This window comes from Choloepus didactylus, chromosome 8 (assembly GCF_015220235.1).
Source record: "Choloepus didactylus isolate mChoDid1 chromosome 8, mChoDid1.pri, whole genome shotgun sequence".
Classification (NCBI taxonomy): Eukaryota; Metazoa; Chordata; class Mammalia; order Pilosa; family Megalonychidae; genus Choloepus; species Choloepus didactylus.
Genome location: NC_051314.1, coordinates 7619994 through 7634920, shown reverse-complemented (window position 1 = coordinate 7634920; position 14927 = coordinate 7619994). Strand labels below are relative to the sequence as shown.

The following is a 14927-nucleotide window of genomic DNA, read 5'->3' as shown; positions in this document are numbered from 1 at the left end:
CAGAAGGCCCACTATCTGCTTCCAGGGCAAACACCTTTTCCTCCTGCATGGACCACTCCACTCTTCTTGCCTAAGATTTCATGACTCCAGACCTCAATGTCCACAATTCTGATCTTAAGAATTTTTCCTTCAATTTGTTCCTTCTTTGTGTCCTGCACTCTAGACTGGCAGTGGCTTCTTATGTTAGATATTGCAAAAATCTTGTTGGCTTGGCATGAAGCACACAGGGGTCAAAACTGTCAGACAACAGGAGTTTCCACAAATCCTTCCTGGATAACTCCATCTCCAATCCTGGCTTATATTGAAATGGTGGTCAGTTTCCATGTTTGGTTAAATCCTCACGTGGGGCTGTAGCCTCTGTGGTTTCACTTTCTGGAACCCTGGAATTTTCCAAACTATCAGTTTCTGGTTTCTTTGTACCCAAGAGTTCATTTCTCAGCTTAGCTCTGTCCTGTCGCATTTTACTATAAGTTGCAAGGAGAAGCCAGGCTACATTCTCCACACATAGTCCAGAGATCACCTCAGCTAAGTATCCCAGCTCATCACTTTCAAATTCTGCCTTCCATCTGACACCAGGACACAATTTTGCCGAATTCTCTGCCACTTTAAAACAAGGATTGCCCTTCTTCCAGTTGGCAATAACACATTCATCATTTCTGATTAAAGCCTCAGCAGAAGTATCTTTGGAGTCCATAATTCTACCAACAGTCTCTTCAAAGCAGTTGAGGCCATTTCTATCAAGCGCCACACAATGTTCCAGAATACTCCTCTTATCCATTTAAAAAGTCATTCCAACATGTTTTGTATTTGCAAGCTCAGCAGCAGTACCCCACTCTTGGTGCCAAAATCTATTCCAGTTTGACAATGCTGCCATTTTGCAAAATACCAAAAATGGATTGGCTTTTAAAAAGGTGATTTATTTGGTTACAAAGTTACAGTCTGAAGGCCATGAAAATGTCCAAATGAAGGCATCAACACAAGTATACCTTCACCAAAGGAAGGCCAATGGCGTCCAGGAAACCTCTGTTAGCTGGGAAGGCACGTGGCTGGCATCTGCTTTCTCCCAGGTTGTGTTTCAAAATAGTGTTCTCCAAAATGTCTGCATCAGCTTCCAATGGCTGTCTTCAAAATGTCTGTCTCAGCTATGGCTACTCTCTCAGCTCCTGTGTGTTCTTCAAAGTGTCCCTCTTGGCTCTAGCAAGCTTGCTCCTTCTGTCTGAGCTATCATAGTGCTCTAGTAAACTAATCGAGGCCCATGATGAATGGGTGGTGCCACACCTCCATGGACATTATCCAATCACACTTATCACCCACAGTTGGGTGGGTCACATCTCCATGGAAACAAAGAACTACAATCTAATCAACATTAATATATCTTCCCATGCAAGATCGCATCAAAGATAATGGCACTTTGGGGGATATAATACATTCAAACTGGCACACTCCCATTCTCAGTCTTCATTCCTGGGTTGGCTCTAAGTTTCCCACCCTGGCTTTCTGAGTAGCAGTTGTCTGCTGGTGTTTCCTGATACCTAAGGCAGATCTCTGCCCAAAGAGGTTCACATACTTCTATTCCAATTTCCATGAGTGTAACAGTGAAACTAACTCCCGTAAGTTCACATCTCCTCACAGTTTACAAAGCCCATTATCTCATTTAATTCTCACAGCAACTCTGGGAGGTAGGACTTATTCTTCCCATTTTATTGTTGAGAAAACTAAGGCTCAGAGAGGTTATGTTAACTGTTGAGCATTAGAACTGGAAATGCACAAGTGTGCTTCAGGCAGCAGGAAGAGCCCTAGACTATCACCATTTCTCCCTGCCCCTACTCTCTGACACTGGGCAAATCCTTTCCTCAATCATTTCCTCCATTTTTGTGTTTTAAAATCAATGGTTGGACCAGTTGGTCTTCCAAGTGTTGTCCACCTCTACTCTGATGCCATAACACAGACAATTGATGTCATAAAGTTCAGAGGGAGAAATGATTATTTCAGGAGGGGGATAGCCACAGAGGAACTGGTTTCTGAACTGAGTCTTTATGGATACTTATAATTTGGGTTGGCTGGAAAGTCATTCCAGGAGGGGGCACTGAAGGTTCAAAGGTAGGCTAGTGGTGGCCATGTTAAATTAAACCAAGGAATCTGAGACTCAGAAAGGTGAACTGACTTGTCTTAGTTCACACAGCCAGTCAGTTGTCAAGTGATCATTCAAGCCATGCTCAGAATGTGATTAAACCCTGACTGCTCACTGGAATGCTGGGTATAAGTACTGATGCTTGGACTCTCCTGTAGGGATTCTGATTTAACTAGTCTTGGCCCAGACCTGTCTGGGCAGGAGTGTGTTTGGAGCCTGTAGTTCCTGGGCTACCCTGTCAAGTGTTATCCTATGGGTGTGATCACCTGCCTGAGTCTGCAGCCTGTGCATCAGGATTTCTCAGTATCCTCTGTGGCAAAGAGGTCTGTATGTCCCAATTTGGTGCTGGGGCCACCTGATGCTAAAGTGGTGATTTCTGCCCTTGTATGAAGTCCTGACCTCTCTAGGCATCTCCAGGCAGCTTACTTAAGCCTTTTGAGGTTTGCATTGCATGCAGAAACCTGATCATGTACACGAACTGGGTATGTGGTTTTGTCAAAGAATAATTACATTTTAGGTGTGTTAATATATTGTGATTATGATTTCAGAGAATCTTCATCTTTCAGAGGTCCATACGGAAATATTTATGAATGCAGTGATATAATACCTGGAATTTGCTTCAAAATAATATGGGTGAGGTGGGGGTAAGGAGTTGATAAAACATTTGATAACTTGCTATGAATGACAGGTACTTAGAAGTTCATTATACAATTCTCATTTTAAATATGTTTATTTTCCATAATAAACAAATACCTGACATTAAAAATATGATAGTTCAAGTTGAAAACATTCATAAATATAGAAAAGAGAACAAAGCAAGGCCAGGCGCACCAGGAGCTGTGGTCCTAAAGACCCAGTTGGGAGACCCCCTACATACTGCCGAACTATGCATATTCAGCACCACGGAGAAAACCTGCCAGCGGCCGGTGTTCAGCACCAGGGAGAGAGACCCGCGGCTACATCCGTGTACCAACAGCAGCAGCCCTGGATCTCAGAGGGCAGAGAACGTGCAGGACTACGAGAACCACTTTATTAGAGACAGGCTCTTCTGAACAAAGTGTCTTCCATCCTGTTCTTACATATCTCCAGACAAAGGTTGTTCCCTACCCAGGCTTTTGTGGGCAGTTTTAGCTCATGAGAAGATTTTCTATTCTCTGATCTTCAAGGCTACTTTGGTCAGATGTCGATTGCCCATGTATATCTGTGTGTTTTTCTGGGATCTCTATGCTGTTCCATTTATCTATGTGTCTTTGCTAATGTAAATTCTGCACTGTCTTGCTTCAAAGTAGGGAACTTTATAGTAAGTCTTGAAATAGTGTAGTGTGAGTGAGTCCTCCACCTTTTAAATTGTTTTTGAAATTGTTTTGACTTTCCTGGCTCCTTTGCATTTCCATATTTTAGAACCAATTTGTTAATTCCTACAAAATACTTTCTGGGATTTTGTTTGGAATTCTGTTGGCTGTATAGATGAATTTGAGGAGAAAGGACATCTTAATAATGGTGAATTTTCCAATCCATGAACACTGTCAATCTCTTCATTTTGTAGTTTTTGGTGTAGAAATCCTGCACTTATTTTGTTAGGTTTATTCCTAAGTAGTTCATGTTTTTTGATGCTACTGTAAATGGCATGTTTAACATGTCAATATCTCATTGTTTGTAGCTAGTATATAAAAGATACAATTGATTTTTGTTTGTTGACATCGTGTTGTGTGACCTTGCTTAACTCACTTATTAGTACTAGTAGCTTGTTTGTAGATGACTTCAGGTTTGTAGATGACTTCAGGTTTTCACTTATTAGTACTAGTAGCTTGTTTGTAGATGACTTCAGGTTTTCTTCAGGTGTGTGATCATATTAATAAGGTTTTTTTTAAGGTTTTTATTGTGATAAAATTGAAACCTCTAGAAAGGTTAGAAGAAGTAATACAACAATGTTAGGGAAAATAGAAATCCCCAATGATGTCCAAATCCTAACCCCCAGAACCTGTGAATATGTTGGGAATATGAGTATAGGTAGTAGAGGATGCAGATGGAATTAAGGTTGCTAACCAGCTGACCATATGAGAAGATTTTCCTGGATTATCTGTGGGGGCTGTTAGAAACAGAGTTGTACCTGGAAGAAAACTAAGGCTCACCTGATTGTCGAGGAGAAAAGAAATTTATTTTCATTCTTGCAAGAGCGGGCACATGACCAAAAAAAAATGGAATGGTCAGCGCCCCAAACAAAAGAAGCAGCACAATTTACTTCCTAAGCTTAACATGCAGGTCTCTCCCCTATTTTCCCATTGACTGGGTACCCCAGAGGTTACAGTTTATCCAAGAGAGCTGATTAACCCACCTTTAATTACACCTCATATTCCATCACATTTCAGTGACCTTAGTTGTTACTGGCATTAACTCTAAGCTTATATCAGAGGCCCTTTCTTTTCCTCTAATTGCAGAGTCAGTTTGTGCTAGTTCTGTTTAGCTTCTATTTTCCCTATTCCACATCACCTTTATGTGAAAGCTAAACTTAACCATTTTCTTACAGGGGCCTAATATAATCACAAGTTTCCTTAAAGTGGAAGAGGTGATGTGATAAAGATACAACTGACTACTACTCACTTTGAAGATGGAGGGGGCATGGACCAAGGAATGTAGGCAGCCTTTAGAAGCTGGAAAAGGCAAGGAAATTAATTCTCCCCTAGAGAATCCAGAAAGGAATGCAGCCCTGCTGACATGTTGATTTAACTTAGTGACATTTGTGTCAGACTTTTGACCTACAAAACTGTAAGATAATACATTTGGGTTGTTTTAAGGCAGAATTTGTGGTGACTTGCTAAAGTAGCAACAGAAAACAGATAAACAATGAATGTATATGCCATCACCTACATTCACCAGTTGTGACTGTCACCACATTCTTTCTCTTTCTCTATGTTCATGTACACATGCTTGTGTGTTAGCATTATAATTTTCTTAGAAACATTTGAAAATAAGTGGCATAAATCATATTTCTTCACCCCTAAAGACTTCAGTATGTACCTGTTAAGAAAAATGATGTTTTTTACATAACCACAGTGCAGTTTTCAAATTCAGAAAATTTTAAATACATTCAATGTTATTATCTAAATATAGGTCCTATATTCAAATTTTGTCAATTTTCCCAATAATATCTCTTAAAGAATTCACAAAAATGAGCCAATTCCCAATCTAGAATCACACATTGCATTTAATTGTTAAATCTCTTTATTCTATTTTAATCTGACACAGTTCTTTCAGCCTCTTTTTGTGTGTCTTTCAAGACTTTGACATTTTTGAAGAGTACAGTTCAGTTGTTTTATGGTTTGTCTGCCAACTTGAGCTTTTAACTTGTTCCCCATTATTAGATGCAGAGCATTAATTTTTGGTTCTGGTAGAAAACCCACAACAGTGAGCCTGTGACCTTCTCAGTTCACCACATCAGGAGGCACATGATGTCAATTTTCTACCTTACTGGTGCCATTTATTTTGACCACTTGATTAAGATGTTGTCTGCCAGAAGTGTTGGACTTCCTCACCTGGACTGATGTTGATGTTGTCACAAACTTTGGGCTGGTGGTTTGATGTGCTGAGCCCTTGATCATGGGACTTGTCCTTATGAAGCTTGTTACTGCAAAGGAGAGGCTAAACTTGCATATAATTGTGCCTAAGAGTCTCCCCCTGAGTACCTCTTTGTTGCTCAGATGTGGCCTTCTTTCTCTCTAATGGAGCCACCTCAGCAGGTGAACTCACTGCCCTCTCCCCTATGTGGGACCCAACTCCCAGGGGTGTAAATCTCCCTGGCAATGCAGGATATGACTCCCAGGGATGAATCTGGACCCAGCATCATAGGATTGAGAATATCTTCTTGACTAAAAGGGGCATGCAAAATGAGATGAAATAGTTTCAGTGGCTGAGAGATTTCAAATGGAGTTGAGAGGTCACTCTGGTGGACATTATGCACTATGCAGATAACATCTCTTAGGTTTTAATGTATTGGAATAGCTAGAAGTAAATACCTGAAACTACCATACTCCAACCCAGTGGTCTGGACTCCTGAAGATGATTATATAATAATGTAGATTACAAGGGGTGACAGTATGATTCTGAAAATCTTGTGGATCACACTCCCTTTATCTAGTGTATGGATGGATGTGTAGAAAAATGGGGATAAAAACTAAATGACAAATAGGTTGGGATGGGGGGATAGTTTGGGTGTTCTTTTTTTGCTTTTATTTTTTATTCTTATTCTGATTCTTTCTGATGTAAGGAAAACATTCAGAAATAGATTGTAACTGTATGATCATACTGTGAACAGTTGATTATATACCATGGATGATTGTATGGTATGTGAATATATTTCAATAAAACTGAATTTTTCTAAAAAAAGATGTTGTCTGCCAGGTTTCTCTACTATAAAATTATCTTTCTCTTTTGCAATTGATAAATAATCTGTGGGTAGATGGACTGAACCTGGAAAAAAAAAGATTTTCCCAGAGAAAACTTCACCCAACATGTTTAGCATCCAGTGATATAGTTACCTCAATTACTATAATGATGACTACAAAATGGCAATTTAATAACTCCATAATTCCTAATATATTTATTTGTTTCCACTTTAATGTAAAGAACAGCTTTCTCTTCTCTCTGTAATTCACTCATCCATCCATTCATTTTTCCTAGTTTCTTAATGGAATCATGGGTTCTTTTTTTTCACCCATTCCTTTCCTAATTCATGTCAATAGATTCATTTTAAATATTTTTATTAATGCATAGCATACATCCATACAGTAAATTGTTATTTAGGTATAACATGCATAAACAAATCTTAAGTATATAACAATTATATTTACATACATGTCTATACATGACTAGCTATTTAATTTGTGTGGCCTAGTGTAAAATTAAAATGTATGGTCCCTTGTTTAAAAAGCTGGGTAAAAATGTCATTAAAGGTACTCAAATATAAAGTTATTCCCTTTTCCCCATGGTCTCTATCTCCACACTCATGGTGATTTATATTTGCTATTGAAGGTCACATTCTCCTGTACATTGTGATGCTCATGGGAGGAGAGCAGACCCTCACAGGAGACTAAGGGACCTTCCCTGTAAATCTGTGAACAGCCCAGAGGCTGCCGGTTTCCCCTCCTGCCAGCTGTGAGATGGACATATCATGCTCCAGCTGGGAGCAAAGAAGTCAAGTCAGTTATCTCCCCTTCCCACAGGCCTGCTGCCCCTATGGGATTGTGACCTTCACATCTGGGTGCACTAGGTACATGACTCAGTTGTGGACAGAGGTCTGCCTTTCCTGGTTCACATGCAGAATGCACTGTGGTGCTGCTAGTCTGGGACCAGGATGGTCACCACCATGTCCTACTCTGAGATGCCATGGGGCATGAATGTCTGTCTTGACTCACTTTGTGCCTGTGTTCAGGTCCCCAGGGTCACTGGGCAGGGATGAGAATGGGGAGTTTGGGCAGGGCCAGGCACTAGAGGATGGGAGAGTGGGTGGCTCAAGACCTTGTCCTAGAGAGATGCATGACTTTGGATCAGTCTTGAGCTGAGGCTCCAAGACCCAGGTGTGCCCTATTAGGCAAAACTCCCCACCCCAACACATACAAAACACACCCCTAGCAAATATTCCAGGAAGCTCTCCCACAACAGACATGACTGTTTACATAAAACCCACTCCTAGCTAATGTAACAGTCTGAGCAAGGACGAGAACAAAAATTTTCTATATCATTTCTATATCATTATCCAGAGACTTTTCCAGCCAAGAATAGAATCTCTCTGATGTCAATTCCTTACCTTACCATCACAACTCCTTATCCTACCCTGAGCAAACTAATCCCCAGACTCAACTCCTTACTTCTCTATCTTACCCACCAATTATTCCCCCAACACCCCTCCCAAAATGCTATAAAACTGTCCTTCCACCTTTGTTCAGGGCTGTTGCCACTCTTAGGCTTCAGCCTGCATGCACATGGCTACAATAAAACCTTCTCCAATTGAGCTTTGATCTCTTCTCATCACAGTCAAAAAATCTAACATGATCCATTGTCCTATTTGACATCATCTACAAAATACAAATTGAAAGATAAAATTGTTAAGAATTTCAAGATGGTGCCCACCGAATAGTAAACCCCAAGTGTGAAGCCCTTTGTGACTGCCCAGTTGTGCACCCATGAAGCTGACCCTGAACCTGTATCTGTATCTGCATCCATATCTTTATCTATAACTATGTCTATATTATCCATATCTTTATACTTATGTCTGTGTCTATGCCAATGTCTATGTCACTAGTGAGAACCAAATATATTTTTTCCAACACGCTGCGGGGTATCTTGTGTCTACTCCCAGTGAAACTTCCTACTTCCTGGAATTCACACTATTCTAACCTCTATCTGAATAGATTTGTTTTGCTTTTCCTTGAACTTAGAAAAACAGAATCACACACTATTTAATCTGTTGTGTTTGGCTTCTCTTGCTCATCAGTTTGTGAAATTCATCTGCGTTGTTCTATGCAGCTGTAATTCCTTTTTATTGCTGTGTTGTAAGTATTCCATTAGATGAACACATCACAGTTTATCCATTCCACTGTTCATGTACATTTGGTTTGTTTCCAATTATGCTGACTTGCCCTTAAGGGAACCACTTTAAGCTGTCAGTTACATCCATTTACTTAATCTCATCATTTTTGAGCAGTTTCTTCCTTTTAGGCCCCCAAAAATATTTTAGGCTTCTTTTGTGCTTTCCTTGCTCAACCCTGGAGTCAATTTATTCCTTCAAGAAATCTTTGTTTCTTTTGTTAGGATAGTATTTAGAAACCAAGATCTTCATGCTAGGTATGCCTTGTACTCCTGAGATACTATTATCTAGAGACTTTTCCAGCCAAGAATAGAAATACATAACTTTAAAATCATGAATTCATTCTCATGTCTCTAATTCCAACCCAATACTGCAGGGCTTTTCCTTGCCTTCTCCCATGATTAGAACTGTCACTGAAATATCAGTATATCCATTTATTTGCCTGATCCTTCTAGCCTTTGGATAGATGCCCTTGTGCCATTACCCTAATTGTTCTTAATAATTCCTGGGTGCTTGAAATGCCCTCTGCCCATGTTCTAATTTTGTTCAGCATCCACAGGCATCCTGTGTCAGTGTTCACTGCTTCCTTTCTTCTCTCTGCTCATGGAGGACACATGCCTAAGCCTTTCAGCCCATCTGTGTCTCCCTTGCCAAATTGCAAAAGACTTGGTCTAGAGCAAGAAGGATAGAATGCAAGTAGGTCCTGTCCATGTGCTTTGCTACAAATTCTTGCTGGTGTGGTTATCTCCTCTCAGACTTCTAAATCTAGCACACTGAGGTAGAGATTACTGTTCTCAGTTGATTAATCAGACACTAAGAACAGGGCTTTATCCCTCTCACCATTGGGTTCCTCCAACCCCAGGCACCTAGCAGGTGCTTCATAAATGTTTCTTGAGTGAATGATTGGATAAGAAGTTGTATTAAAATCTCTTTGGAATTTGATTGTTCTCAAATTATAGCCTGCCTAAGAAGAACCATATTAAATGTAAATTTCTGGGCCCTATCCCGAGGTAATCTGTCTCTGAAGAGTGTGGGGTTGGCCCCAGAATATGAAATTCAAGCCATGATCCCCATGATCCCCAAGTTTGCTCAGTCCCTCTACAATGATCCCCATGATTGTGTAGCATCATTTTCATAGCACTGATCACAACCTAAAATCATCTTGGTTAGTTATTTGTGGGCAGCCAATTCAGCACCCAGCAGTCAGCCTAGTGGCATGGTCCTTGGGCCTTCAGTACATTTCTTGGTGACTGTTCCACAAGGTGGAGCATCGAGTGGCACCTATGACTCCTGCCTAAAAGGAATTTGTTTCTTGCTGCTGTTTCTTATATTCATACTGCCTCTTTTTCTCATTTAGCGTCTTTTGGGCCCTGTGGTGGTGGAATGCTCCCACACCTAGCTACATTAATAAGCCAGCGGCTTACCCTGCATTAGCTTCAGCGTAAGTGAAAATGCCTGCTCCTTTCTTAGAGGACAATAGGTCACCCTTTCTGCTCACTCCCACTGACCATCTGTCAACTAGGCAGACATCCCCCTTCCCAAGCTTTGGAAGAGTTAGCTAGAAGAAATAAATAGCTTTGGAAGAGTTAGCTAGAAGAAACAAAAAGGTAATGATCAACAGATTTAAAAACATGAACACAAAAAATAGTTATAGATTGCTTGGTACCAAATAACAGGAACTGCTATGCCTGTGCCCAGACACTGTGTCTTGCTGCGCTCCAGGGAGTCTGTCCCTGCTAGCCCATTGATCATTGTGTAAGAATAAATAATGCCTGAGATTTAGCCAAAATATTCTAGTATTGTATGCCTGAGTGCTAGTGCGTATGTTACAGAGAATTATAAAAATAAAGCTCTGATGCTCTGCTTGGTCGGAGATTCCATCTTCGTACCCGGACACAACAAGGTGTCTGTCTCCTTTCACCGACTCCAGCCCCCCTATCAGGACCCTGACCATTCCTGAGGCCGGCCCTCAGCAAGTGGCACCCAAACAGGGACCTGAAAGGTAGTCAGAACGTAGTTTTATTTTTGCAGAAATAACAGGCTGGATAGTTTTCTCATTCAGGGTTTCGTGAGCCCCTCCGCAGAGACGACGGAGTAAAGGACGGGTGAGTAATCCCCTCAGAACTTGAGAAGCATGTGCCACATTGAGTCTAAAGACAGAGGACTCTTTGTAGAAATTTTGCTTCAGCTACTGAAGCGATGGGGCTGTGTAGTCACCAAGACACAGCTTTCTAAGTTTTTACATTTTGTGCAGGAGTGTTGTCCGTGGTTCCCCGAGGAAGGAACTGTAAGTCTTGAGACATGGGCTAGTGGGAATAGAAATGAAGAAGTATTATCACATTCACGGTCCAAGTAACATTCCCATAGATGCCTTTGCATTATGGAACATTATTAAAGATGCTTTAGCTCTGGAACCAGATTGTGAGCATTTACCGTTGAATGAATGTAACCCCTCTCCGCTTTTACAGCCTTTACCATCTTTCCCACGCCCCTGAGGACTCAGATTGTGTCCATAGTTCTCCCCATCAAATCCTTAATCATGCTCTTTTTGTTTTAAATTTTATTAATTTAAATGATCAAGGCCATTCTGCAGCTGAAAAGCATTGGCAATTTAAAGAAAGGCCTACGGTCTGGGTAAAATGGAAGGATTTAATGACTAACCAATGGAAAGAACCCGACCCTCTAATTACGACGTGAGGATGAGGTTATGCTTGTGTTTTTCCACAGGACGCCACATCGCCGCTGTGGATCCCGGAGCGTGCTGTCCAACATGTCCAGTCAACTGAAACCGGACCCAGTTGCCATGCACCCAAAGAAATTGATCACCTTCCCTCCTCCAAGGCCAGAGACTCCACAAACACCTCAGAGTCATCTGAAACCAGAGTGTCTGATCCCTCCAATGAAGAAAATGCGAATGACTTCTAATTTTGGGCTTTCGTGTCATCATAGACATTCTGCGCGGTCAACCGCAAGAGGGCTTGTTCCCACCTGGGGTCAGATAAAGGCTTTGACTGGGCAAGCAGAAAACTTGGTCATTCAACAGGGAGTAGTCACCCCCCTCCACAATGTTCATTGCTATTTTAGCCGTGTTATCCTGCCAGGTAGGACTTTCATGTTCTTCTACTTATTGGGTATACTTAGCTGAACCCCCTCTCTTACAACCTGCAACTTGGGAAAATGCTAATGTTCCTGTTTTTATAAATAACACAGCTTTATTAGGTGGTTCCTCTTCATCACACATTAGGAAGCAAGTGAACACCAGTTTCACTTTCATAGGCTAGTCTGATACACTTCCCCTCTGCTTTACGAGGAGCCCTTCTCACTTCCCCAGAGCAGGATGTATTATGATGCAAACTAGGCCCAGGTATACTGACTCTCCACATGAAAACTCTGTTTCCAAGCCTCCCCTAATGTCGGTCCGCAATCCTAAACGTGACTTGTGGACCATGTCCATGCTAGCACCTGGCATTCTGAATGCCATTTTAGAAACCCCAATTTCATCGAATCCACCCCCAGCTTTCTTATCTCCTTGTCCCCCAGCTACAGATGTTTTAGGGAAGTTTGTAGACCCTAACCATGGTTTTCCTCCATGGATGACTTGTATGTTCCCTATGGGAGTTGCATACAAGCCTTTACAAACCAATGAAGAAATTACTAATTGGTCTATCCCTGCTCCCAAAATGAAAGATTTGCCCATGGACCTTGGGCAAACAGAATATGGGCACCCAAAGTGCCGCTCTGCTAAGCCCAAGGAAAATTCAGTTGCCTTTCAATATTCCTCAGGATGGGTGGATGGAATCCTGACCTGGTGAAAAAACCAAGTGTTTTTTCCTCAGCAATTTCTATGGCAATTATTAGCTGCCACTGGACCCATTACCCTTATTAGGCCACTATCACCCAACTCAGAATCTCAACATTTCTATGTACAGGCTTGTGTGCAAGCCCCTTTTGTTCTTTTAGTGGATTCATCAGATAGTCATTTGACTATGCTATATGAAAATAATGTATATACAATTTCTTGCATGAGTTGTCTCCTTACTAATAGCATAAGTAATATTGGTCATAATGCAACAATTTTAGTTTTAAAGCAGCCACCTTTTGTCATGTTACCTGTAAAGACTGATGGACCTTGGTATGACAGCCCAGGCCTCCAGGCATTACAGGAAGTTAATTATGCACTCAAACGTCAAAAAAGAATTATTGGAGCAATAATTGTAGGTATCACAGCTTTAATTAGCATTATAGGGGCGGTTGTGGCCGTGACCACTGCCCTAGTTCAGGAAGTTCACACCGCCCGATATGTAGATGCTTTATCAAGAAATGTGATGTTAGCACTAGCCGCACAGGAAAATATAGATAAAAAGCTTGAAGCTAAAGTAAACACATTAGAAGAAGCAGTTGAAACCTTGGGTAATCAGCTTCTTGGCCTGAGGGTAAGATTATTACTTAGATGTCATATTGAATATCAATGGATTTGTGTTACGCCTAAAGAATATAATGAATCTTTGCATGCTTGGCATAAGATACAAATGCATCTGCAAGGAGTTTGGAACAATAGTGATATAAGTTTAGATCTTTCAACCTTGCATAAAGAAATTCAAGATATACCACAGTCAGACTCTGCTTTGTTACCTTCCTCTGCAGTGGCCTCTGATTTTCTCTCTCAGATAACTTCACATATCTCTAATTCTTCATTAGTCTTTACTCTATATTCTTATATAGGAATTGCTGTGCTTGTTCTAATCTTATTAATTTTTCTTCCTATAGTCATCAAGCTCCTCTTCCGAGGAATCCAGCAGGTCCGCATCGAGCTCGCAACCTTACGACTAAAAAATAAAAAGGGGGGAGATGCGGGCAGCCAATTCAGCACCCGGCACAGTCCTTGGGCCTTCAGTACATGTTGTGGTGACTGTTCCGCAAGGCGGAGCATCGAGTGGCACCTATGATTCCTGCCTAAAAGGAATTTGTTTCTTGCTGCTGTTTCTTATATTCATACTGCCTCTTTTTCTCATTTAGCGTCTTTTGGGCCCTGTGGTGGTGGAATGCTCCCACACCGAGCTACATTAATAAGCCAGCGGCTTACCCTGCATTAGCTTCAGCATAAGTGAAAATGCCTGCTCCTTTCTTAGAAGACAATAGGTCACCCTTTCTGCTCACTCCCACTGACCATCTGTCAACTAGGCAGACATCCCCCTTCCCAAGCTTTGAAAGAGTTAGCTAGAAGAAATAAATAGCTTTGGAAGAGTTAGCTAGAAGAAACAAAAAGGTAATGATTAACAGATTTAAAAACATGAACACAAAATATAGTTATAGATTGCTTGGTACCAAATAACAGGAACTGCTATGCCTGTGCCGGAACACTGTGTCTTGCTGTGCTCCAGGGAGTCTGTCCCTGCTAGCCCATTGATCATTGTGTGAGAATAAATAATGCCTGAGATTTAGCCAAAATATTCTAGTATTGTATGCCTGAGTGCTAGTGCGTATGTTACAGAGAATTATAAAAATAAAGCTCTGATGCTCTGCTTGGTCGGAGATTCCATCTTCGTACCCGGACACAACAAGGTGTCTGTCTCCCTCTTTCGCCAACTCCAGCCCCCCTATCAGGACCCTGACCATTGCTGAGGCTGGCCCTTGGCAGTTATTTGTTATCTCTCTCCTGCAATTTAATGTAAACTCCAGGAGGGCCAAGCTTTTGCCTGTCTTCTTCCGGGATGCATTGCAGGAGTCACTTACAATCAGGTGCTTCACAGGTATTTGTTGAATGAATGAATAACTCTTTACAGTCACTTCTAGTAGAACTATTCCGTGAGTCCCTGTTGAGCACTTGCTGAACTTCAGAAGCCATGAACTGAATGAATAAACTCATGAGTGGGGGACCTGCTATCAGCGGGTGGGAGCAGGAGGAGGAGGAGGAGGAAGGAGTGGGAGTCTAGGGCTCTTCTTGTTAGGGGCAGCAACAAGGGTGTGGAATGTGGTTTGCAGCACGGTGAGGTCATGTATATGGAAAGCAGCTTCTCCTTGTTGGGCGGTGCCATGACGTCATTCCTGAGGCGCTCAGCTCCCAGGGTCTGGCTCAGAGCAGAGCGCCACGGGGGGGGGGGGGGGTGTGCGGGCTCTGACGTCATGGGGCGGAGGCCTGAGGGGCACCTTCCAAGCGTCTACTGGTGGGCGGCGCCATGACTTCGTGCCTAGGGAGCCTGAGCCCCCCCTCGA

At 41.8% G+C, this 14927-nt stretch overlaps 1 protein-coding gene across 2 annotated transcripts in view; it reads left to right on the top strand.

The window, feature by feature from the left end:
• LOC119543321 (endogenous retrovirus group K member 13-1 Env polyprotein-like) overlaps positions 1 to 14392 on the top strand; it is a 194291-nt gene extending 179899 nt beyond the window's left edge. Inside the window, exons 2-3 of one of the 2 annotated variants that reach the window (XM_037848112.1) lie at positions 11442 to 11815; positions 13482 to 14392. In XM_037848112.1, coding sequence (XP_037704040.1) covers positions 11485 to 11815; positions 13482 to 13660 — 510 coding nt within the window. In that variant the 5' untranslated portion in view covers positions 11442 to 11484 and the 3' untranslated portion in view covers positions 13661 to 14392. Of the gene's footprint in view, positions 1 to 11441 lie in introns of both variants that reach the window. The other variant, XM_037848111.1, reaches the window with a different exon arrangement.
• The last annotated feature ends 535 nt before the right edge of the window (positions 14393 to 14927 follow it).